The 24,738-nt window shown below is 45.3% G+C and overlaps 1 protein-coding gene across 1 annotated transcript in view; it reads right to left on the minus strand.

Annotated features, from left to right (window-relative positions):
- Window positions 1–24,738, minus strand: part of LGR5 (leucine rich repeat containing G protein-coupled receptor 5) — a 94,583-nt gene that overhangs the window by 35,550 nt on the left and 34,295 nt on the right. The window contains exons 3-4 of the mRNA XM_078863603.1: window positions 15,315–15,386; window positions 7,630–7,701 (exon numbers count right to left, since the gene is read on the minus strand). Coding sequence (XP_078719729.1) covers window positions 7,630–7,701; window positions 15,315–15,386 — 144 coding nt within the window. The remainder of the gene's footprint in view (window positions 1–7,629; window positions 7,702–15,314; window positions 15,387–24,738) is intronic.

Here is a 24,738-nt window from a genome sequence, read left to right on the forward strand (position 1 = left end):
GCTTCGCATGCTTTACATTTCGTCACAGTGTAACGGTTAGGACAATGGACTTTCCATCCAGAGGTCGCCGGTTCAATCACCCGGAGTGACAATTTAAATGCCCCGGGGTCTCTGTCCACCGAGCGGTATAAATTGGTACACGCTACACTTAATTCATGGGCGGGTGGCATGTGGTGGGGGAAAGTGTGGGCACTCCCACCTCTACAAAGATGTTTGGCCAACATAGAAAAGTAGGCCACAAAAAATCCTCATAGCCTTCCATTTCTCATGGTGCCGTTATCAGTGTATCGCTGTGTAGTATTATTATGAAATATTTTCCAACTAAAATGCATACTAAGTCTAAAGAAACCTTAGCCATGAGGATTCTGCTTTGAGATGTTTGGCTAATTGCATGTAACATGTGCTACTATACCCAACATTTTGTTAGTACTTGCATCAATGTTTGCATGCTTTTTGTTGAGCACACCTATAGCCAGATCAAAACTCATCAAGACCGTCTTCTTGGTTTTTTCGGTAAAGTCACGTAGAAGGGAAGTAATAAAATAATAAAAATAAAGCATAATAAAATAATTCTCACGACGTTTCGGCTACAACGCAAGCAGCCGTCTTCAGGTGACTTTACCGAAAAAACCAAGAAGATAAATCCCTGCAGTCACGAAAGCTTTAAATCGAAATTCATCAAGACCGATTTTACTTTTAAATATTCTCATTCCAATTGTTCTATTTGTGGAACATAAAAAAGACAAACCGACCGTGCACAACCCTCCCCATGAGCAGTGGCTCACCCTGCGCTAGAGAAGGGGCCCATATAAGAACATCAAGACATCAGAACTAAATTCTGATATCCATATTTTTTCCACAAACTATGGGGGTTCTGCACTATTCCCCACACTCCCTGCGCAGATAAATGTTTGCCGCATGGCAGTAAAAATCGTATTTTTTATTCTCAGGGCTGAAATCTAGCCAATTGAGGAATGTAAAATGGTGAGCCTTTTGTATGGCCACTGATGGCTGGAGACCAACTTCACACACTTGAGAACACGGATTAGAACCTCGGATTTGACCTGCAAAGTTTATAATTGATAGATTTTGTTGAGTTTAATAATCCAGCCAAGCATCATCACGCGTTTGTATTCACCCTGTGCATGCCGTCAAATTCTATGTCATCATTCATTGAGGGGGTGGGGGGGATCTTAAGTTTCGAGCAAGCAAAAGATTTGATCCAGTTCAGACTTTTGTTGCACAGCTATAAATTTGCCTCCGCAGAGAAACCGATTAGGTTTTTATTTCAGTTTTATGACTCGGGCAAAGAAGATCCCTTGTGTGAATCGATGCTTAAAAGCAATAGAATCACAGTGTAACAAGCTCACTTAATGCGATCACGGGAGTGTGGTGTTATTTTTGAGATGTGAAACTGAACTGACCGTCATAGCACAAACAATTATTCTGTTAACCGAAGCCAAAAAAACTATTTAAAAAATAATGAGCATTAACTAAAGAAATAAAAATTTCCAACACGTTCCGGTAATAGATATCCGTACAATTTGTCCTCGGTTTCTGTGCATGGCAAAGTGCTCTTGCCTATAGCGCCAGAAAAAAACAGGGTCGTTTGCTTAATGGACCATATACTCCTCTTTCCGACAGACCTGTTCTTCACCTGAGGACAGGTCTGTCTTTCCGACAGACCTGTTCTTCACCTGAGGACGGCTGCTTGCGTTGTGGCCGAAACGTCGTGAGAATTGTATTTTATTATGTTTTTTTAAATTATTTCCCTTCTACGCGACTTTACCGAAAGAACCAAGAAGATGAATCCCTGCAGTCACAAAAGCTTTAAATCGAAATGGGACCATATACTGCTGATGAAACTGAGAAAGGTTGCAACCGGTCCAGGGTTTGCATTGCCCAAGTTCAAAAGACAGACTAATTTACGGACTTAAAACATGTATTTTGGAATTAAACGCATATTTCAATTACCACAATGTTACTTATGATTTGAAGAACAAATAAAGTTTTCAAAATGTGTTTTTGGGTTGTACGATGTCTGATGTTTTACTCCACGTGCTGGGAACTTCTTCAGGAACCAAGCAGTGGTAAAAGTTACGTTTTTGGTATTTTTATCTATTTATATTCAAATGCCACCATCCCCAGGCACTGCCCACTCTGTATGTAACATACACCGACTGGTGTGATGATGTACGGTCAGACAACCCCCGTGATCGATACATGAGAGACCTTCATCCCGCAGCGGATCCACAACGGCATGTAAATTCTTCTGCTCATCAATTATTAATGTGCACATTTAGTGTGGCCAAAGTGAATGTTAACAAGCTTAGATCAATTGCCTCACTCCAGCAAGTCAACACTACAAATCAGCCGATTGACTTTCAGGCATACAAAATAAATTATCCCGCAACGTATGTTTGTCGAATTTCTTTCACACCTTACGTAGAGCCAACCGTGCTTATCGGATGTGCGGGAAATGCCATGTGTTAAGTGAAAACCAGATAGCACATTTGAATGACTTGACACCAGGCTGTGCTCAACAAAGCATTGCATTCTGGACTAAGCGTAGCCCTGCGCGGAACGCGGGGTGTCCAAGTCTGCACAATCGAATGTTAAAGCTGCCCTTTGTGTATCGGCCGTTATCTCCACCTCCTGCGGTGTTTGCTAGGAGTGAAAGAGTTCTTGCTGTTATCGTACAATTCCACTGTGCCTCACGCGGCTATCTGCGCGGGTGACCTTACTTGAAATGCTGACACGCCGGCTACTGGGTGAGCCTGTGCAGTTGTTCCCCCCTTTCGAGGGGAGGAAATAATAAATGAATACCCCCAACCCCCAGGCCGGGCACGCGCCAACCCTGCCACGATTTTGCCCAGTGCCGCTTTAAGGTCGCCCGGCTGCAAGATTGTGAAAGACATAACAATCGTGGGTCCATCCGCACAGAAGACGCTGATCGCGGTGAGATTACGCGAGGCGACTGGCGCTAGAGGTGCAGTGCCGAGTTTAAATAGAAAAGTGCAACGTCATTATCGTCTTTATTTTAGCGGGCTTTTCGAAGAATGTTTACAAGCCCAAACGCCATGTTTTTCTTGCGTGTATAAAATGTAATTATTACAGCCCCGTGTGTCAACATTTGTGTGCGGTCCATTCTCAAAGAATGATATTTGTGTTTTTAAGGGTTTAAAAAAAAATGCTTCAAGGAGTCCAATGTTTGAAACTAAGTGAAAGATAATTTCAAGGATTATAGCGCTTGTGAAATTTATTTGTCGGAAAATGTTGAACGAAGTGAAATTATTTGCAGGTATAAAGCCATTTCATAGATATTCTTGGTTCTTTCGGTAAAGTCACGTAGAAGGGAAATAATAAAATAATAAAAATAAAACAATCACATTCTCACGATGTTTTTATTATTATTATTGTATTATTTCCCTTCTACGTGACTTTACCGAAAGAACCAAGAATATGAATCCCTGCAGTCACGAAAGCTTTAACCCATTTCATATACATATGTGAAAAAGGTCCTGAAAGTGGCACACAATTCCTAACGTAAGCTTCTTCATTAAATTCTATTCAACTCGTGATATAATGTGTGGTATAGTTTAGACTGATCGAATTTAAAACCAAACCTTCTGTAGAGGGATGGTGGGAAGACGCTCCTAGAGATGTAGTGTGGAGGAATTTGGATTTTATTTACGTAACTTTAAGCTCTCCCAAGGACGCGCCCCATAACTTCCAAGAAAAATTGTCAAATAAAAATGAACTAGGATTAAAAGCTGGAATGCTCATCCGGCCAAGACAGCAAAAAACATTTTGGAAAAACACCTATCAGCATCATCATCGGTGTTGTCATTATCCACGCCATTACCACCATGCTCCCTGCGATCTCGGTCACGATTTATCATCGAGATAGCAACAATAATAATATAATTGCTTCCATACCCTAAGTACACTTTGTCACTTGCACAAAGTGGCCGGTTATGCAGATACCCATCAACATGTACCATGAGCTATCCACTGCTGAATGAAAGCCTCCCCCCTAAGCCCCCATCATTTCCTCGTGGCCTTGCTACATAACAATCCATGTCTCTCTTGCAAGAGACGATTTCAATGTTCCATCGATGCAGTGAACGTGCTAAGTGTAAATTTCGAATTAAAGCTTTCGTGACTGCAGGGATTCTCGACAGACCTGTTCTACACCTGAGGACGGCTGCTTGCGTTGTGGCCGAAACGTCGTGGGAATTATTTTATTGTGTTTTATTTTTATTATTTTATTATTTCCATTCTACGTGACTTTACCGAAAGAACCAAGAAGATGTGCCAAGTGTGTTTTGAGCAGCGACTCTGTCGTTAGTTTTGGACGACCAGCTATCGACCCTTCGAGTGACGTGTCCTACCCAAGCCCACTTACTTTTCTTAACAGTCTGAATGGATGTCTTTTAATGTATTTGATCGACGTGTCGCATCCTTCTGTCTCTCTGTGTAATTCCACACAATCATCTCTCAAGCTTCTTCCCAAACTGTTCAGCTTTTGATCCATTTCATTTGTCAGTGTCTCCGTTGCTGATTCACATATGCTAGCAGGCCATATGCACTGATAAACAAAATCCAGCTGTGTTTAATTTTCTTGTTGGATGAAGCTAGGCGTTAGAGACATGAGATCACAAACGGGCTTGAGAGGACTTAATAAGATGATGATAATAAAATAGGATAACCCTCACCATGCGAGTGGTCGTAAATGTAGACATTTTGTAAAATGTGTGAATAATACATCGCTATATATGGTTTTGTTCAGCAATTAAACTGACCCGATAGAAGCATAGCATGTCAATACAGAGAAGTGTACTGGGTTGAGCAATACATTATGCAACGACTTTGAACAAAATATTAAAAGGGAAGAATCGACGGCGTGGTGGTTAGCGTGCACTGCGCTATTAATCCGACCACCGTGGTTCAATTCCGAACCTCCACTAACTCCAGTGGCGAGTGACACTTTAATCTATTCTGGCTGCTTCCTCCTCTTCAGAAACTTGCACGAGCCAGCATGGTGAAGAACATATCACGGAGATGTTGTTCATGTTATACTTCCCCCGCACCTCCGATTAGCAGGGCTTGCTACATACGGTGCAGAAGAAGTTCAACATACATACATACAGGCCTTCTTCCTGTATAGTAATTATTATAATTATGGTTTACAAAACTGTTTGTTTTTTCCCATATCAAAGACAAAGCACCCCATATAGCCTCAACAGACTGTAAGGGCAAGTTCGGTGAGCAAGAACCTATTAAGGCCAGCAAAGGTGGTAAGACCATCACTATACTTGGCCACGTTTGTCTCCCCAGTGTTGCTATTCACACATCATACCCGGTTAAGGTTGAGTTGACCTCGGATAAGCTCGGCACAGGTTTACATAATGCTTGCCCCTAATGTACTGCATTTCTCCTAAGTGAACCGAGGTCACCGGGGTTACAGCGCAGTGCTCGGCATAAGCACCCGTATACGGTTGCATATTTAATCAACATTATTTATAAAATTATGTAAATAAAAGGCTTTGTTATGACTGCTCACATGGTATTAGTAAATTGATACTTATATAATCTTCCTAAGCACTCCTCAAGTCCATTCGTTATTTATTTCCTCTAAATCCTGGCCCTTACATATAAACTTCTACACGCATAAAACACATGCAATAAAGATCCCTTAAATCATCCTATACATAGCCCCTTATATAGTCCTATAGAAAGTACTACTATTGGATGAAGGCTTCCCCACATGTCGATTTTACCATATTCCACCACATGTGGTTGCAAAGGGGGGAGGAGGATGGGTGGCAGAGGACAAATTTTTTATAAGACTCGCTTGTGAACTCAGCCATGGCAGGCAGTTGAACTCGGCACACCGGGTTTTGTCGCACATTTCACCAAACACTGCGCCACCGTTCCCCATAGACACAGACCACGAAGTGGAGATGTTTGTCTGTCTCGTCACTGGTGGGCACCTCTCAGGAATGCTAAACACAGACACGGCGCTGTCTGCGAGCGGGCTGTTTGTGAATGCGCAGGAGTGAACGCCCGCGATTAATGAAGTGGAGCGGCGCCCACAGCCCACGCCAGATGCCGCTCACAAGCGCAGCCCTCTGGCGGGCAAGGTGGTCATGTGACTCGCACTCTCATAGACCGTGGCCGCCCCACCGCCCCCCACCACCCAACAACAAACCCTTTAACCATTCGATAGCTCAAACGCACGAACAGTGCAAGACTAGAATACCGGTCAGAGCTAACATCGATGGTGGATGATATCAGAACTTGTCCTGTCCCCTGGCACCCCCCCCCATCACCTCCTTTATCTCCCCGCACTGAGTAGCCTGGTCAAACAAGCTCCGTGACCTACACGGCGTGGGAAGGTCTTCCATCCAGCAGCGGATTGAAAGCGGTTGTGGTTCCAGCCACACAACCCCTCGTGAGTGCCGTGAAAGAAATAAATTATCGTCAGTCTGCATGTCTATGGGGGGGGTTCATAGTTTCCCTTTCAGTGTGTTGTGTGTGTTGTGGTAAATGGGTAAAGCCAGGATTTAGATAAAAATGAAAACACAATGGACTTGAGAGCACGTAGTAAGATGCATCGCAATACTGGAGATCGTACGAGGTACAGTTTGTAGTCGTAGAAATCTCAAGTCAACACGTAACATTAACGTCGATCAGTGAAAAGCACAGAGGGAGTAATTTTTTTTTACGAATTATATACCTTCAGATATAAAAGTACTAAAAATGTGTCTCTCTCTGTGTGTGTCTGTGCACAATTCCGCTCTTTTAGACATGCCCGGATACTGACGAATGTGGTCTGTCGGAAGACAAGAAGACAATGCTATTGGCTGGGCTATTTGAGGATTAAAAAGATTTGCATGAGAATGCATGGCGGAATCCAACTTTAAAGATCAAAAGAAAGCCCTGTGCATTTTCATTAACAACTCGGTTTCCATTACAGCTGACTTTTTCCAAATCCTGAGATGGCTATCTTGCCAATATAGTCTAAAGCACTGATTCCCCTATTTCAATTGAGTTTAGGTTGCTCAGTCTTTATTCGTTATGGGCTTGCAATCCTCCTAGCAGAAGCCTTTGGGCGCAATTTCAACATTAAAATATCAGCCCTGTGCGTATTCTGAGTAAACAGAAACATTAAACCAAGCAATTTCTGATTACACTGTTTTAAAAAGGCAGTAAAAGTGCAGGCCTGTAATTGCTTGCTCACATCGCTGCTGGCGGCAGGGCCTCGACAAGACGGAGCTCATGAGAGCCCACCCCCGCTCGAGAGGGAATTTGTCCCTATCCTTGCATGTTTGCCAAACACATCGGAAGAGGTGGGTAGAACCTACACTTTACCCCACTGGCACGCCATCTGCCAATTGACTGTGGTAAGGCCATTTCTACTGCTGGGTGGACAGAGGGAGGGGTGTGGGGGGGGAGCATTACAAAAAACTTGCACCACCAGGAGATTGAACAGGCAACCTCTGCATTGCAAGTCCAGTTTGTTAAACCGTTAACACCGCGGCGGTGGCAGCAGAGCTGACAATGACAAAGCCGATGAATGTGCACCAGCGTAAACAAGCAAAAGGGAATGGAATGAGCACTTACAGAACACGCAGCTTTTCCAAGCCCAGGAAGGTCCCAGCTGCCAGGTGGGAGAGGTCATTTCCAGCCAGGTGCCTGCATTGCAGAGAGCATAGACACAGCAGAGTTGTTCAAGAATGCAGACGTTTTGTTAGAACAGCTCGGTTCAATTAAGCAAGGCCTTTTTGTCCTCGTGTTGGTTCGAGCAAACGTCCCCACGCGTTGAGAAGACAGCACAGAAAACACACTCTCCTCGCTCGGCACTTCCCTAGCCAACATGCCATTGAAGCTACCGCAGCAAATGTTAGTCTGTGCTGGTGGGGTGTTTTTTTTTTACAGGAGTTTATTTTGCCTTTTCCTTTATGAAAACCGTTAAGAGCATTCCTGAAAATGAGGGATTTTTTTTACTTTCAAATACAGTGATTACAGCTTCACACCACAATCCGATTTTAAACTCCTACAAAGGAGTCAACGTTCACGCGTACACCAACACAATCGGTTGCTGCGTTTTGAACGAAGCAATGGACTCAATGTTAACATATTCGACGGGCGTCTTGAGATTGGCGAGAGACGCTCAAAGGCTTTGAAATAAAACGTAGCTTTCTCTAGAACGTTTCCATATTTTATGTTTAAAATAAAATATTCACACTCATCAATAGCACTGTGGCTTTAAATTGAAAAAAGAAATGGGCAACGTTGTGGGTAATCGTCCTTCTTCATCGCACGTAAGTCATTATACGAGTAAACATAACCTCCTGTACCAAACCGTATGAATACAAGTTCAGTGTGGCACTGGGCGATTGTTTGGTCATGTGCAGTGGGCCGTCGTCGGATTTATTGCAATGTGACCAGGAAAGCAAAAAGCACACAACAATGATGAGCTGATCTCACTTGAAACGGAGAGGCTGAAACCAAAAGTTCACACGTCTGGATGTCACATTTTTCTTTTCCAACAATAACCGGAAGGTAATATTAAACCCAAGTGAATTGGGTGGGCTTAGTTACATTTTACAAGCCACTGTATTATATAGCATCTATATATTATACATCATTATTTTAGCACAAACAAGAGCCATGATGATATCACAAAGTGAATTCAGCCCGACGCCGTCTGAAAGAGGTGCGATGGACTACACAATTGCTGCTTAAGTCCAAACACAGTTGAACACCATGAAAAGCAGCATCGGTGTAAGGATGCAGATTCATTGATTAAAATAAATTCTAGGACTCGAGACACAAGTATCGAACAATGCGTTCAAGAACCATTCGTTATACCTCATAAGAATTGGGTCTACATGACACCATGCTGCTAAACTCCCGGCAGAAAAGGTAAACCAAACGTTTTGAATTATGACGATTAATCTAATCGCGAGTGGGGAGAGCGTTCGGGTGAATCATCAAAGGTCGAATAAACAGACACTTTGTCATGGTCTCAAACAAAACTGCCCAACGAAATTTGTCCCACACTAACATCAACTCTACCGCTGCCTGTGTGGTGGCGAGTTCCCGAGTGTGTGTGTGGCAAATACAGCTGGAGTCGGGTGGGGCTGCGGTATCGGGGTTAGCGCACTGCGATATGAACCCGGCAAGTTCGGTCCCGAGCCCACGGCTACCATCTGTGGTGAATGTTATCCGAACCGGTCCTGGGTTTCCCCCTCACCAACCCACACAGAGCAGTGTGAGGATTCATTAAAAAAAAACCCGCTTAGTAATATGGTATAGGGAAGGCCGTCATCCAACAGTGGATTGGCAAAGAAGTGTGAATTATAGTAACATAATTTAAAAATATTTGAAAAGCATAAAATGTTACGGTTTACTTCAGGTACATTCTGTATTTGAAACTCAATTGTTCACTCACTGTTCCTGATGACGAATGCTTGTGTTGCGATCGAAACGTCGTAGGTTTTTGTGATATTATTTGAACCTATCTATGTGACTTTACCCAAAGAATATGTTTACTCTGCAAGTGGAAAACTGTGAAACAGCAACTTTGAGGACAAACGGGTGTATCCCAGAGATATTGAACAATCATGCGTGTGCAGGTCAACATGGCGGTGCCTGGAGGAGGCAGCACAGCAAGTACGTGCCACATTTGAGTGTTACCCCCCCCCCCCACCTAAATCGGCCGTGGGTTTTCTCCGGGCACTCCTGTTTCCTCCCACTCATAAACATCGCTCGAAACGAATTTGTCCAAACATCCATGGCAGAGAAAAGAACAGAAGCTCGGCGGAGCCGTTCCCAGTTAAACGCAACAATCACCATTGCAACTAATTATACACCGGCCAGCTTATTCCATTAAAATTAACCAGGCAAAGCCCAAATTCAATTAGAGAGACTGCGATGGCTGGGCAGGCAGGCCGGGTGGGTGGGATGTATATGTGCAAGTCGGTTGGCTGCATCGGCTCGGGTGGGGGGGGGGGAAGCTATAGGAAAACAAGAGGGAAGGGTCAGCCAATCTTCTGTGACTGAAAATATTTGCCAATTTCCAAAAAGCAAATTGCTTCCTGATTAATTGCACTGCACCGCCTGCCCTGCGAGCCCCGCGTTCATATCCTGAGTAAACAGGATGCCTGGAAGCTGGAGCTCCTGCAATCACGCTGGGCTCCGGCTAACATGCAGCCGCACGTCGCCCCTGGCAAGGGGAAAGGAATTTGCGCTGGCCATTTCAGGGCAGCGTGTTTGTAGACAGCTCCGAAAGCAAGTAGGAGGCTCCCGGTAGGTCAACATAAAGCAACACAATGGATGGGGGATGGCTTTGCAGGATGTTAATCAGATATCTCTCATTGCAAAGTCTACTCCAAGGAAACCGAACGTGTCGTTTGGCTGGTGGAAGAACGGGAGAAAAATACAAGTTGGACGAAATGGATGAAGAGCAGAGGGGGAAGAGCTTACCAAGCCCATGTGATAAATCAGTTTTCGCACTGAATGGGCTGTGAAGGCACTTGACAGGGAATAGATATGGACCTCCTTTGAAGTAATCTCGCAAAAAAAAAAATTCCTTAAAAGTATTCCAGATCATTCCATCTCCGTCAGCTCATTACGGATTATAAACCACAGGAGGCCAGCAAGGAGGCCTGATTAACTTCCAATAGTTGTCCGTATTTTACGACTCTCTGTCATGACCACTTCCAGACAACTACATTGTTATTTATTTCTACGTATATAATTTTAACAAGGCCCTGCCTTAAGAGTGTTGGTCTATACTGATTTATTGTCCTTCTGGTTTTCCTACTAATCTGACCATGAGAGTCTTCAAGTCTGGTACCCTGGAGCTAAGTAAACAACCAAATGGAATGTCTATCTAAATGCATTTCAATAGCAGACCGGAGACACAGAAGAATCCTAAAGAAATATTTACAATCCCCAAGATTATTGCTAATAGGCAACAGCAGTGAGTGCCTTTGAAGATAGGTTATTGCAAGTCCTATTAAAATGCTTCCTCGCAATATTCCTGGACATTTACGAGTGATCGCTGAATTGTAGCCAGGTCGCATATTGAAAAATATATATTTAAGCCCTTTGTAAATCTACTGCTGGATGAAGGCCTCCTCATACTTTTTGGTCAAGTTTCTGTTATTCATGCATGAAGTTCCATAGGTTTTGTGACCATACTCTTTGGTTTTTTCGGTAAAGTCACGTAAGTAAAAAAATAAAATAAAAAGTAAATTTATTTTATTTTCTTCTTAAAAAATAAATTTATTTTCTTCTTTTTTTACCTACGTGACTTTACCGAAAAAAAACAAAGAGTATGGACCCTTGCAGTCACGAAAATTTCAAATCTAGAATTTGTGACCAAACCTTCACCCCACCCAGTCAATGTGGGTTGGTGAACAGAGCTACTCTCCACATACGCGAGCCGTTGCTGGAAATTAAACTCGGGTTTGTCAGGCTCATAGCACTGCGCACAAACCACTTTTGCCATCGCCCAAAGTTGATCAGAATCAGAATATTAATTCATACTGGAGAAATCCGATGAGCCATGAAGCTCTTTTTCATAGATCATGCAAAGCAGCCAGCAACACACAGAGCTAGGGCAGAGGACAAGTAGACGAGTGTGACAGCGAGTCAGGTTACACACGGTTTAAAAGCCAGAAGAAAGATGGGAGTTCCAAAGCCACGGAAAGAGGAGACAAAATGCTCCAACCCTTAATTTCGATTTAAAGCTTTCGTGACTGCAGGGATTCATCTTCTTGGTTCTTTCGGTAAAGTCACGTAGAAGGGAAATAATAAAATAATATAAATAAAACATAATAAAATAACATTCTCACGACGTTTCGGCCACAACGCAAGCAGCCGTCCTCAGGTGAAGACCAGGTCTGTCGGGGAGACAGCATATGAATGTGGCCGAAACCTCGTGAGAATTATTTTATTATGTTTTATTTTTATTATTTTATTATTTCCCTTCTACGTGACTTTACCGAAAGAACCAAGAAGATGCTCCAACCCTGCTGCAGAGGCAGGCAGCTGCGCACGCGTCTCGATGCCTCCGCTTGGCTCCGCGAGCCCTCCCGCTAGGTCAGCTCTGCGACCCTTAACAGGCGCCCCGCACAGCCGCCGAGAGACGGTGCTCTCGGCAGAACATGTCACCGACAGTCGTCATCAATTACACGAGGCTCGCTGCGCCCACGCCCAGCGGAGACGGGCGGGCATCCGGCCGCACCTCCGCACCTCCGCTCAGCCGCGGGCGCCGGGAGCCGGGACCGCCCGGGGCGGCGCGCAACACGAGCCGCGCGCCAGCTCGCGTTCCGCACCCGCGCGGGGCGGGGGCACACACGCCGCGCGCCATCTGCGGAGGAGGGCAGCAGCGGTGGCCGCCCTCATAAGACGACGGACTACTGGACATCCTTAGAAAAAAAGAGCTTTATAGCTCATCGGATTCCTCCAGTGGCAATAAATATTCTGATTATGACTTTGCCGTCTCACTGGCCTACTTTGCATGGCTTTAATCAATGTGCCGTAATGTTGTCCTACCTCGTCGGTAATTCATCTCCTGGTTAAACAAATTCGTTGATGGAAATTCCACTTTGCTATTGGAGGAGTGAATCTATCTTTAGAAAACCCACGGCTGACTTAGACATGAAGTAGTACTTATTTTAACAACCCCGGGAGTGATGATTCGCCGAGTCAACCCCTAAATAAAATGTGAACTCATCGACCTACTCGCTACTAAAGAGCCACATGCCTGGTTAATAACAGTCATAATAATCATTAGTATTTTGTGAATCCACCGTAGGAGACCTGCAGATACTGTTGGTGAGGGGGTTGTTTGACCATACTTCACTGTGCTGGTCGGTATGTGTTAGCGAAGGGAGAGGCCACGACCAGTTCAGATATTACTTGCCACTTAAGTTAACCGTGGCCAGGAATGAAACTTAGGTCACAGGGTTCAGAGGCACAGTGTGTTAACCACTGTGCCACCCCTCCACCCCTCTCAATACACATAATGAGATGGAATTATCAGTTCCATCCAAATTGTGGTTTCGCATTAAGTGCTCAAAAAACTTGGCCTTGGCAAACATTGGAGAAAAAACAAATTCAAGTGATGGGTGTTTTGTGGTGCAATTTGTGACCAAGAGCAGACCATTAACACCCTACATAGAACATCAGTCAGCCTCCCAAACTTTAACCAGAGTTTCGAACACATTTACTCAATGTACCTTGATTATTTTAGCAGCGAAGAACAAATATAATTGCTCGGCGAGGCAAACTTCCACAAACACACATTTCCTTCTTGCAAACATTAGGGCCTGAGGTTTTGTTTTTTGTTAAATTCCCATCAGCTGACTGTACTCCAATTATACTTTATTTTTCGTCCATATCACACTGCAGCCAGAGGCGATATTTGGACCCCGGTAAGTGGATGGGTTTAAAAGCATAACAACGCCTTTAACTTTTTAGTTTACTCCTCCGTGGTGCCTTGCTTTCTGTCCGCATGGCAGCAGCGGAACCAGACATCCTCCCATCCAATGCTGCGAGAATTGGCGCTTTTCAAATGACGGTGAGGCCCAGATGACGATTGACTCCGACGGCCAAACTAACACGATTAACAAAAATGCGCGCTTGCGCAATTAAAGGCGAAACCGTGGAAGGCAGCAGGGCGGGTCTACGTTTGGTTGCATGAACGGTGTGATTATATGCGCAAAGAGGTAATTATATTCCGTGATGGTATATTATTACGCAATTATATGCATAAAAAGGATTAACCATGCGATTATATGCAAAAAGAGGCAGGCTCGGATAACTGCAGTTCCACGCACTGTACTTTACATTTAAACACCGCGTTAAATGTTCTTGGTTGCTGTTGAGCCAACAAACACCTGGACTAGCATACGTGTGTAGTGGCATAGAATCGGTCACTCAGCAGCACAGCGCTTGTTGCTGGCAGTGAAGGGGATCTGCAGCTACAGCAGCCCTGACTGGCAGCAGGCCACGTGATAGACCAGAGAGAGGGATGTAGGGGAAAGGTCACGGAAGGGGCAGGTCGAGAACCCGTTGGTAGGTTCCAGCAGGGGGGCGTGGCCGGGGCGGAGCCAGGCAACGCTGACAGTATAAGAGGGGCCCCGGGAGGGGAGCTCGGGGCTGTCGTTTCTGTCGTGCTGCTGGAGTCTTCGTCACTGCCTTCACCGCCTTTACCATCACGGCGTCGCCAGTCAGGCAGTCTGCCAGCTGTCCTGACTAGGCACCGTAGTTGCTAAGTGTTACTGTCAGGCCGTGTTAATAAGCAGAGTGCCTCCTACTCTTAAGTGTCTCTGAGTCAGTCACTACACATACACACACCATGCGCAGTAGAGTATTGCTGCAAGAAGGTGATTTTCATTTGAAAAATTATCCAAAGCCACGTATTTACAAATAATTATCGTATGATAATAAGCGGTGGTGACGCACCCCAAAGACAACAGTTTTACAGCTTGTTGTGTACAATCTAAATATATATTTGCTTTTACAACCATTCAGGTGCTCATATCTACTGGTGGCCCTGAGCCAACAGTGGAAATTCCACATTACTATGGTGGGAACCAACCTCTACATAAGATTTTGCACACAGGAGCTCTCATTTTTATTAATCTGGGGCGCCGCGGTGGTAAGATAACTCCCTGGCCTGTTACGCACGAGATCGTGGGTTCAATCTCGACCTTGACGCCTGTATATTTGGAGTTTGCATGTCTATCTCCCCCTGGTAACATGGATTTTTCTTCGGGTCCTCCAGTTTTTCCCTCCACACATATAGAGAAACATGCGTTTTAGAGTATTTGGCTGCTATAAATGTCCATGTGATAAGCCAATTTGTTGAGCTGTCATCTTTGGCCAGGTTGCTTCTCAAAAAGAGCTTTTTAGCTTAGTGGGCCTTACTTTGTCAAATAAAAATTGTATGGTTTTTTTAGTTTAACCAAGGAGGGATGATGGGCTGAACCGACCCTTATAGCTGGTAGTCGAACTCGCAAACCTGAATCTCACGAGCCTAACGGCAGCCAGCGATAAAACACGACCGCGATTGTAACCCGGCGCGATTCCATTTGCACACGGGGGTGGTAATTACACACGATTACGAGCGAGTGTGTACAACGTTGAAATGTTAACAGCGGGGCGACACGCGGCACCGAATGCCAGCTGCGCACAAAACAAGTGTGTCATGTACTTCTGGCGTTGTGCCTCAATAGGGTGCATCGCCCAGTGCGCGGTACAGTGTAATGTAACTCAATCACACTTACAGTTCCTCCAGTAACTTCAGCTGCTGAAAGGCACCAGCGGGGATGTCGGTCAGATTGTTCATGCTGAGATCTCTGTTTGAGAAGACACAATTAAAAAAAAGTGACAAGGGTTAGGACGGTGTTTTTTTGGTCCGCAAGGTAAAAAGTGTCAGTCATGATCAACGCCGACATCACGGTTTAAACATCCGTTATTATTGCTAGCACCATGATGTTCACCATTGCACGTTTAGAGAGCGAAACAACGGTATTAACGATATGAAACAATTGTAATAATTTCCAGCCCTTTGTCAATCCAATGGTCATGGAGGATGTTAGACCGTACTTGACCACGCTTATCAGTGCAGCCAGGTAAATAATGCAATAACCGGTAATATTTCAATTACCAGAATATTTCTAGTTCCAAAAAAACAATATAATATGTAGATTAACGTATACTGAATATCATTGAATGTTGGAATTTTTTTTCTCCCAAATGTATTTAAGGCTCATGCACCACCATAACATCACATGCATCTTCATATCGCATTCATTGGACAACGCATGCATTCGTGCATTAACAAACCCATAAACCCAACATTGGGAGAGAGGTCACATCATTTCTTGTTTTATCCATAGCACTATACACAATTCAAACAACTGCATCCAAAAACATGTCCACATGCTAACCACACAATGGACTGAACAAACTCCCCCCCCCCCCATCCTCAACGTCCGTAAATGGAACCTGCTGCACACATGAGATATTTGCCCGTGCGGACAGAACCATTGTATATCTCACGCACTCAAGACGCCGTGCTCACCGCACGTCACTCATCGCTGCTCAAAGTGGTCGCTCGCTCGCCGCCACCGCCTTTGAGACGACTCGGGGTTAAAACGAGCGCCCTTGGCGAGCCCCTGGGAGCCCTGGGAGCCCACGCTGATGTAATGTTTGGTCAAGACGCGGTATGGGATGATGCTTTGTGTATTCACACATCACCACCTGCACATTTCCCGACCAGGTATTCTCACAGCTGGCGCATTCACACATCGCAGGTGCGCAGGAAGCTCCGCGTCTCTCAATTACCGTCCTTTTATTTTAACCTTTGTAACAGCTCATAACACGAGTAGCTCTACCACTTTGAGAGATGTGAACGGTGGTTGTTTTCTAGGTACTGGCCCCAGCAACGTGAATGTGGAATGTCCACCACTGGCTCAGGACCACCAGTGAAGAGGAGTGCACGCCCTACGCTATTTCAAGCGGTGAGATACACCGACTTTACACTTGAGTTTACAAATGTGTGCGTGTCAGTTTTGGTCAACGCTACGTGAACATGGGCTGGGATTCCCCTAGGTCAACTCAGCCAGTGCAGCACGCTCAACAACAACACTGGGGAGACAAAGGCAGTCAGTTGTGAGTGGTCCCGACCAGGATATTAGTGCTCACTCACATCAATTGCCTGGACACTGTGAGGCTAAACCAGAGTTTGTTTTTGTTCCAGCAAGCTTGCATGTATCTACTGATTATATTGAAGAATGTTTGTCTTGGCGAAAGGACGGCTCTATCGTATTTATTAAACCCATATCTTTCCTGCAACCAAAATCACTCCGAATGGGCCCACTGAGCCTGGCTAGCACTTGGATGGGAGACTGCCTGGGGGAGAGCAGGGTATTGTAGGCAAGGGCTATGGCTAACATGTGACCGGCAGACCACAGCAGTGTCATGGATTCCTGAATGTATCCGTGCGGAGGCTTGAGCGGTATCTCGACGCACACGTGGCTATTCTAAGCGTTCCGGTTGCTTAAATTAACGGCACTGGCCGAACATCTCAATGTAGGACCCTCCTGAAAAAGTGTTTTAGGACTCAGCGAGGCGTTTGTCCATAAAACAATTCATTGTATTATTATACCTTTGGGTTTTTTTTTTAAGCGTTGCTCACACATTTAAAATATTCCTGTTTTCCAGCGTGCTGCATGTGTGCGAGCATCGTCATGATAATGCATTTGTCATTGTTGGCCAGAGTCCCTTTGCTTGCTCATTCGGTAATCAGTCAGCGATGCAGCCGAGCTGCAACACTGTACAGACTAGGACATGCGGTGGGAATGAAAAAAGGAGACGGAAAGAATTGGAAGAAAAAAAACGTTTGAAATAAATAAGATAAAAAAAGTTCTGACTATATCTCCTTACAGTTTAAGTGCAGATCAAAGAAGCATGAATTGGTATCGCACTGTGCATGAAGTTATGTACAGACGACTGTTCATCTGTCAACGCCACACCTGCTCCTGCATTCGGCTCAAAGCAACACAAGCTAAGACTTAAGGGCGCGCGCATTTTTTTTTTGTGTCCAGGACCTCCCAGCGCTGTGGCGGCAGTTAGCCGAGTTCATCCCTTTCTGACTGTCAAAATCAACGACGTTTCCCTCTGCGGTAATATCCACGCACCCACGCGTGCACGCACCCACGCATGCACGCACGATTATGTCTGCTGGTCTGCGGTTGGCATGGCGGTTGGTATATTTATTCTGCAACGTCTGACAGGTACACGTTTCACTCCCCGATTTTGCTCAGTGGCAGCAAATGAGTTTGCCTCTCTCCCTGACCTGGGTCTCACTTGGGCAGACCTGGGACTCATACTTGCACACTACTTGGAATGACTTGGAAAAACCTCCCCAATTTCTTTGCACAGTATCGTCCAAAAAAAACAACAATACTTTCTTTCTATGGACGGAAACAAGATGCCCATAGAAAGCAGGGCAGCAAATAGATAACACACAATTTGCACATTATAGATTGTTATTCCAGCGAATGGAATTTAAGCAAATTAATTAAGTGAGCATATTAAATCACGAGAGTTGGCAGGAGGGGGGGTGGGCTTCAGTTCCACAAGAGGTTTCAAGTTTTTGCTCAAAGTGCTCGGAACTTCATTCCCTGTAAAGACGGTCGCTGCGTTGCACGCTTTCTGATGCGCTTCTGCAGCCGTCTGGAACGCTCTTCCGTCTGACGTTAGGAAGCCACTGGTGCTATGCACTTTTAAATCTATATCGAAAACTCATTTCGTTACTACTGCTTTTGGTGTTTCATTTGTTGCCCTTACCACCCAACTTCAATTAGCACAGTTGGCTACACACAGTGTGAAAGGAGTTCAACATACATACTTAAGAACCTCCCAAGCAAGTGAAAAGAAACATCTGGACATCCATGCCTAAACAACAACAACAACCATAAACAACCAGAACACACAATGGAGATATATATAATTCGCTTCACGAGTACTATTTTACCTGCCCGATGGAGAGGACACTAGACTCCCATATAACAGGCTGGCCAAATGGGCGAAAGCTTGAACTCCCCCTGTAATGATGTGCTTAATCCCGTATTGACAAATACCGAGGCCCGGGCACACGAACACCCTCCATCCCCCCACCCCAGTAGCCCGAGCAGTGAAAAGAGATCTTGGGTTGTAGCCGGCAGGCAGACTTGCTGGTGTTGTGAGCCCCCCCCCCATCACCGATTGACAGGCAGGACAGGGCGACGGACAGACACACACACAGGGCCCTTTGTTGTGCTTGCGGGCCAGAGGGAGAGAGAGAGATGGGAGGGGGGGTTGAGAGAGGGAGGTGTGCGTGTGTGTGAGAGTGTGTGCGTGTGTGTGCGAGTGTGTGCGTGTGTGTGAGAGTGTGCACGAGGGGGAGAGAAGGGGGGCTTGCGATTGAAGGGATTGGAGTGAGGAGGAGGGAGGGGACCTGTTTTGCTGGAGCCAGGGTTTGTGGGTCGAGGAGGAAGCAGGCGGTGGTGGGGGGTAGGGGCGATGGGAAGGGACAGCTTATTCTTTTCAGGGAGCGGCAGCCTACAGTGAATTAGCGTGGAGTCAGGTTTCAGCGACTGGCACTAAAAAAAAACTCCGTGTCGGACGGGACTGCGGAGCGCAAAAGAAAGTTGAAACAAAATGGGCATTTATTTCACCTCATTTATTTCACGTGTGCATGCACGCAAGTGTAGATACTTGTAATGGAAACATTGTGGGGGACGTAAAACATTATTGCATTAGTCCGGGGTTGAGATTTAAAAGATTTTGCGCGCAATTTAATCCAGTCAAAACAAAGCAAAAAATCCATGCATCTATTTAGCTGCTTATAAAGCAGGTATGAATGACACATGCGGTGATTAAATTATATTATGCGTCAAACAACCGAATGCCGTTCCTAGATAGCAAATTATCAATATATTTACATATAGGAATATGGAATTGACATAATTGTCTCAGAGGTACCAATCGCCATAGGCATTACCCCAATGTTCTTTTTAAAATAGTTAACGTGTAAAGGAGTTGTGATACATCCATCCGGTGAATCTATTAATTCATAACTTCCACAGCTTATACAAATTATGTGCAAGTTTTATGCTAGGATTACATAATATTTCAAGGCACAAACACTCTACAAAACGGCAACAGCAAAAAATTAGACAAGAATCAAATATCGGTCTCTTGACTCAAATCACAGGCCCCCAAATTGTAAATATTTTCTTTTCAATTACCAATTAAATTTGTGTACCTCTTATTTAAAATCGATTAAGCAATGCATAGTTTTATACCACGTAGGGTATGTAGTTAGTAGGCAAGCAAGCAGATACTTTGGTAGAATTATTCCACGATCGATCAATATTAGATAGCAATCGCTGTCAAAGAGCCAATAAAATCCTGCGCGGGACTTAATTGATTCGCTGGCGCAGACCCCTGGGAAAATGCGCTTTTGACTGTAAAGCAAGCCACGGCAAGCACAGCAACGAACCGGCTCATGAGCGGAGATGCAGCTCAAGCCTGCCTTGAGCAGTGGGAATCTGCAAGGCAACAGCAGCCCGTGGCATCTTCACAAAATTATCTCGAAATCCACAAGCTGTTGCAATGCCTCGCCGTGTGGCCAGGCCAACTCTCCTCCACAGGCAGAACTGTTCTTTACCTGCTGTTGTTCGTTGCTCATTGTGTACACGTAGTCCTTTTGTGAATCCATTGCTGCTGGATGAGGGCCTCTCCATGCCGTGCGAGTCATGGCAGTGGTTTGAGCATATTTTGCCATGCTAAATCATCAATTATTAATGTATGCAAATATTGTATCACAATTAGAATCTTTATTTAGGCTGGAGAAATTCGATGAGTTATGAAGCTCTTTCACACAGATGTTATATCATATTGCTTCTTCACCAAATCAAGGTGACTAGCGTGGTGACTTGTGGTCAAACAACCTCCATGAATGACCTGGTAAGAGGAGTTCATCCAGCAGCAGTAGACAGAGAGAGGCTGTCATTATGATTATATACCCTTTGGTGTGCACGTGTGTGTTGACTGCGTGCTCAACTGCAGTTAAACCGACAAACTGTATGGGCAGGCTTATGGAGCATAGCCATAGCCTTGCTCATACGGCGAGTGATTATATCTAAGTCCAAGTTGTTAAGAACCCAATCAACGATTACAGCCCCTGCAAGGGTTTTGAAAAACCATATGCGATTGCAGGGTTTCAGATTTGCCCTGTGGCACAAAATTCAGTGGCACTGTGATTAGAGCGCTGTATGTACTCACGACAGGATATGTATAAGTTCAAATCCTGCGTTGAGGCGGGGGGGGGAGTCGCGGCCAGAGATCCACTTTGAATACCACACTTTGCGAGGAGCCAAGAGTGTTCACATCCTATGGGGAACTGGCCACCACCATAGGAATGTGGAATTTATTCCACCAACTCAGGGTCTAGCAGTGCAGATGAGCATGCACGCTTGTTCGAATCACAAGAAGATTTTTTTTGACGATTATTAACGTAAAAGCAAATTTTATAAATCCGTAAGCAAAATGGTCTTAAGTATGATGGCCCACCCAGTGATGACTCAATGGTAAATTTGTATTTTAAGATCATTTTGGCTTGGCACCAACAAGGCGACATGAGACTTACAACACTGGCTAAGGGCCACAAACAAGAGATGTTTAAAGGTTTAAGTTTATTTTATTTGTGATACAGATAATGGTCGCGTTTCGCCAGTTGCCCAGCTATATTACAAGGGACGTCCGTGGGTGGTGCGTGAGCACAGCAGCAGCAACAACATCGACATTGCAGAGAACGAGTGCAGGGTCCTTAAGGAATATTGCACAAGTCACAAACGAGGTATTTAATGGCCACGACTGAAACGCACGCGAATCTAAAAACAATTGTGTAAATGTAATACAGTATGATGGGTGCCGACCCATTGCTCACTGGAGCAGGAAAACAAGGATTTAGTTTTTTTTTCCTTTCGGACAAAATCAATCCAATTTTAAAATCAGAAAGTTTCCCTGAACAGCGGTGTATGAAGATAACAAAAAATAAGGTGGAGTATACATTTGGGAAACTATATTGGTTGATGAAATGAAACGTAGCATTGTGCTTGGCGAATAACTTTTTCAACCATAGCACAATGTAAAATAAATATTTGTTTGATGCTATTCACCAACATAGGTTGTGTTAAGTGAACACACAACAAACACACACAGGCTAGCAGAGCCTAGGTGTGTGTATCATGACGTCTGTAGATGGGGAGCGGTAGTGTCGCGGTTAGCGCTACGAACCCGACGACCTGGGTTCGATTCTAGCTCACGGCCAACACCAGTGACGATTATCTGAATCGGTCCTGGGCCTGCCCTAGGTCGACTCAGCCTCAAATGAATACCTGGTGCGCTGTGTAAACATCGCCACTGGGGAGAACAAAGGGCGTGATGCTGGCCACCCACCCCCTCGTGTACCGTTCCGGCCTTAATAGGTGCTCGCCAACAGCACTTGACCCAACTGTCTATTGAAGGCTATACAGCGGGTCTTTGTCTTTGGTGGTATCTGTCGACTCATGCAATATAACACGGATCCTAAAAATAAAAGAATATGGAACAAAAAGCTGAAAAAGTGCAAAGAGGCACGCACTGCTGCATGCTTGAAATTACTCCAAGAGACAGATGAGAGGAACACACGGATGAGGAAACAAATGCAAATTAGTGACATCTTATTGACTTGAAATGCAGTCAGTGGGCTAGGGCAGGACGCATCATCACTGACAGGGATGATGGCCGATGGGTGAAGTTTGTGACAGCATGGCAGCCAAAGGAGAGAATGTGCCCAAAAGTACGACAATCGAGGAGAGGGCAGATAATGTGCAAGATTGAACTGGATTGTTTCATCACAAGCGTGAGGGATAATGATAATGATGGCGTGGGGAGGCTTTGCATCCAGCAGTGGATAGACACGGTATGATGGTGACGATGAAGTGAATGACAAAATGATTGATAAAACAGGTGGGATCAGAATGATAACCCCCAGCTGTTTTGAATGGCACACTCTCAATAAAGTGTCAGCTATATTCTTGCCACACATCTTCCCCCGCCCCACTTCAAACTGCCATCCACTCAAGCGTCAGTCACATTTGCACCTTTTGCCGCAGGATTCCAGGCCACTGACAGAACCCCCCCCCCGACCCTTAATTCGATTCTGGCACCACCTTTGCCACCAACCAATCAGCTCGAGCCGACCAAAGAAAATATGCGAAGCGAGTAGCAGGCAAATTATTGATGGCAGGGCATGCACGCGCACTGTAAATGATTCACACGCACGCTGGCAGGCATTTCGTGGCATTAAGTCCCTCAAGCCCTTTATCAAGACCAGTTCTGCTTCGGCCGATACGGTACGTGCTCCGCCGTCGCCACACAGGCGCTTTTGCACAGAGGAGAATAATACACCCCGATGCGAATATAGAAAATCTTGGGTGTGGTGACGGTGGTGACAGCTCTTGCCACTGCTGGTGAGGTGGGTCCCAGAGAGTCCCTCTTGATGATATTTGGGCCAGACATCTTGAAAGAGCTCGGAGTACCTGCCCACACTTTACCCCACAATACGCACCAATGTATACTGCTGGATGTAACAAGAGAGACGGGGGGGGGGGGATTTAAGAAACTGAGACCTGAACCAGCGGCTGTGATTGCAAGTCCAGTGCGCTCACAATCACACACCACGCGTGGCAGCACCCTGCGGTGGCGATGGTGGTGGTTCATGCCAGTAATCTGTCAAACTGGGGGTGGGAGGGGGAGTCAGTGGATCATGTGCAGATTATGTACGCAAGACACATGCCTGCAGGGCTAGAAGGCGTCCTATATAAAACAGATCAAACGTGTACAGCTTGACCCTTTATCAATCCACTCCTCAGAATATTTGTTGAAACTGGAGGAATCAGATGAGCTAAAAAACTTGTTTTCACAGATGCGAACTCCTGAATTAGGGCCTCCCCATGCAATGCAAGTCGTTGGGCTGATTTGACCATACTTCACTCTCCTGGTCAGTGCAGATTGTTCTGCAATGTTCCCTGTTGACAAAAGCATCACAAACAGCCTACGACACCCTGTTGTATGCATAACGGTCACCTTACGAGGATACCCACACTATCCTAACCCTGCTTAGCTCCTGAGATGTAATGAGATCGGTCACAGTTTGGGTGATTTGGCCAATGCACAATAATACACTTGGTTTAACAATAGCAAACCTTTCAGATTTACATCTCAAGAACGTGAAATTTACAAAATCAACACGACATGATTTATAAAACTGCTACTTTGAGACATGAGCTAATTCACCAGTCGGATATTGCGACATAACTGATACCAATCGGTTGCCGTTATATAAAGCAGCACAGCAAGCAGGCTGCTGACATGTCTGTAGATTTTGAGTGTTTAGTTCCCCACCCACCTCTCCCCACAAGACCCCCCCCCATAGCCCTAACAACAGACTGTAGGGGCAAGCGCTGTTAGCGAGCACCTGTGAAGGCCGGCACGGAACACGAGGGGGTGGGTGCCCAGCACCACGCCCGGCCGCCTTTTCATCTCCACAGTGGCGATGTTTACTACACACCGCACCAGGTACTCATTTGAGGCTGAATCGACCTAGTGGAGGCCCAGGATCGGTTCAGATAATCGTCACTGGTGTTGGCCGTAAACGGGAATCGAACTCGGGTCGCCGGGTTCGTAGCGCAGCGAGCGAACCGCTACATTGGCGCTCCCCACACACACACATACCCACATACAGAAAATAAACATTATGGAAATAAACACATCAATCAGAAAATACTTCCAAGCCTCAGTTTAGAATGTCCTGAATAAATAACGAATGATTATTATTATTTCAAATATTCACTTGTCAGCATAAAAAAAGAATTAGGTGCTTGCAGCAAGCTGCAAAGGATATATCGTAGTCAAACTTAGAATGGGAGTTAAGAAAGCAAGCCTGGCAAACAGATTATGAATGAATGAATCAGTGAATGAGCGCGAGGGGTTTTGCCAGGACCAGCAGAAATTTGAGCTCCCTACAGTCAGGGGTGTATTGGTCCGGGCTATTGACCTTCAGCCACCCAGGACTCTTATGAAAGCTAAGCTGACATCAGTCATGGTACAGTT

This window comes from Lampetra fluviatilis, chromosome 16, assembly GCF_964198595.1.
Source record: "Lampetra fluviatilis chromosome 16, kcLamFluv1.1, whole genome shotgun sequence".
NCBI classification, from domain to species: domain Eukaryota; kingdom Metazoa; phylum Chordata; class Hyperoartia; order Petromyzontiformes; family Petromyzontidae; genus Lampetra; species Lampetra fluviatilis.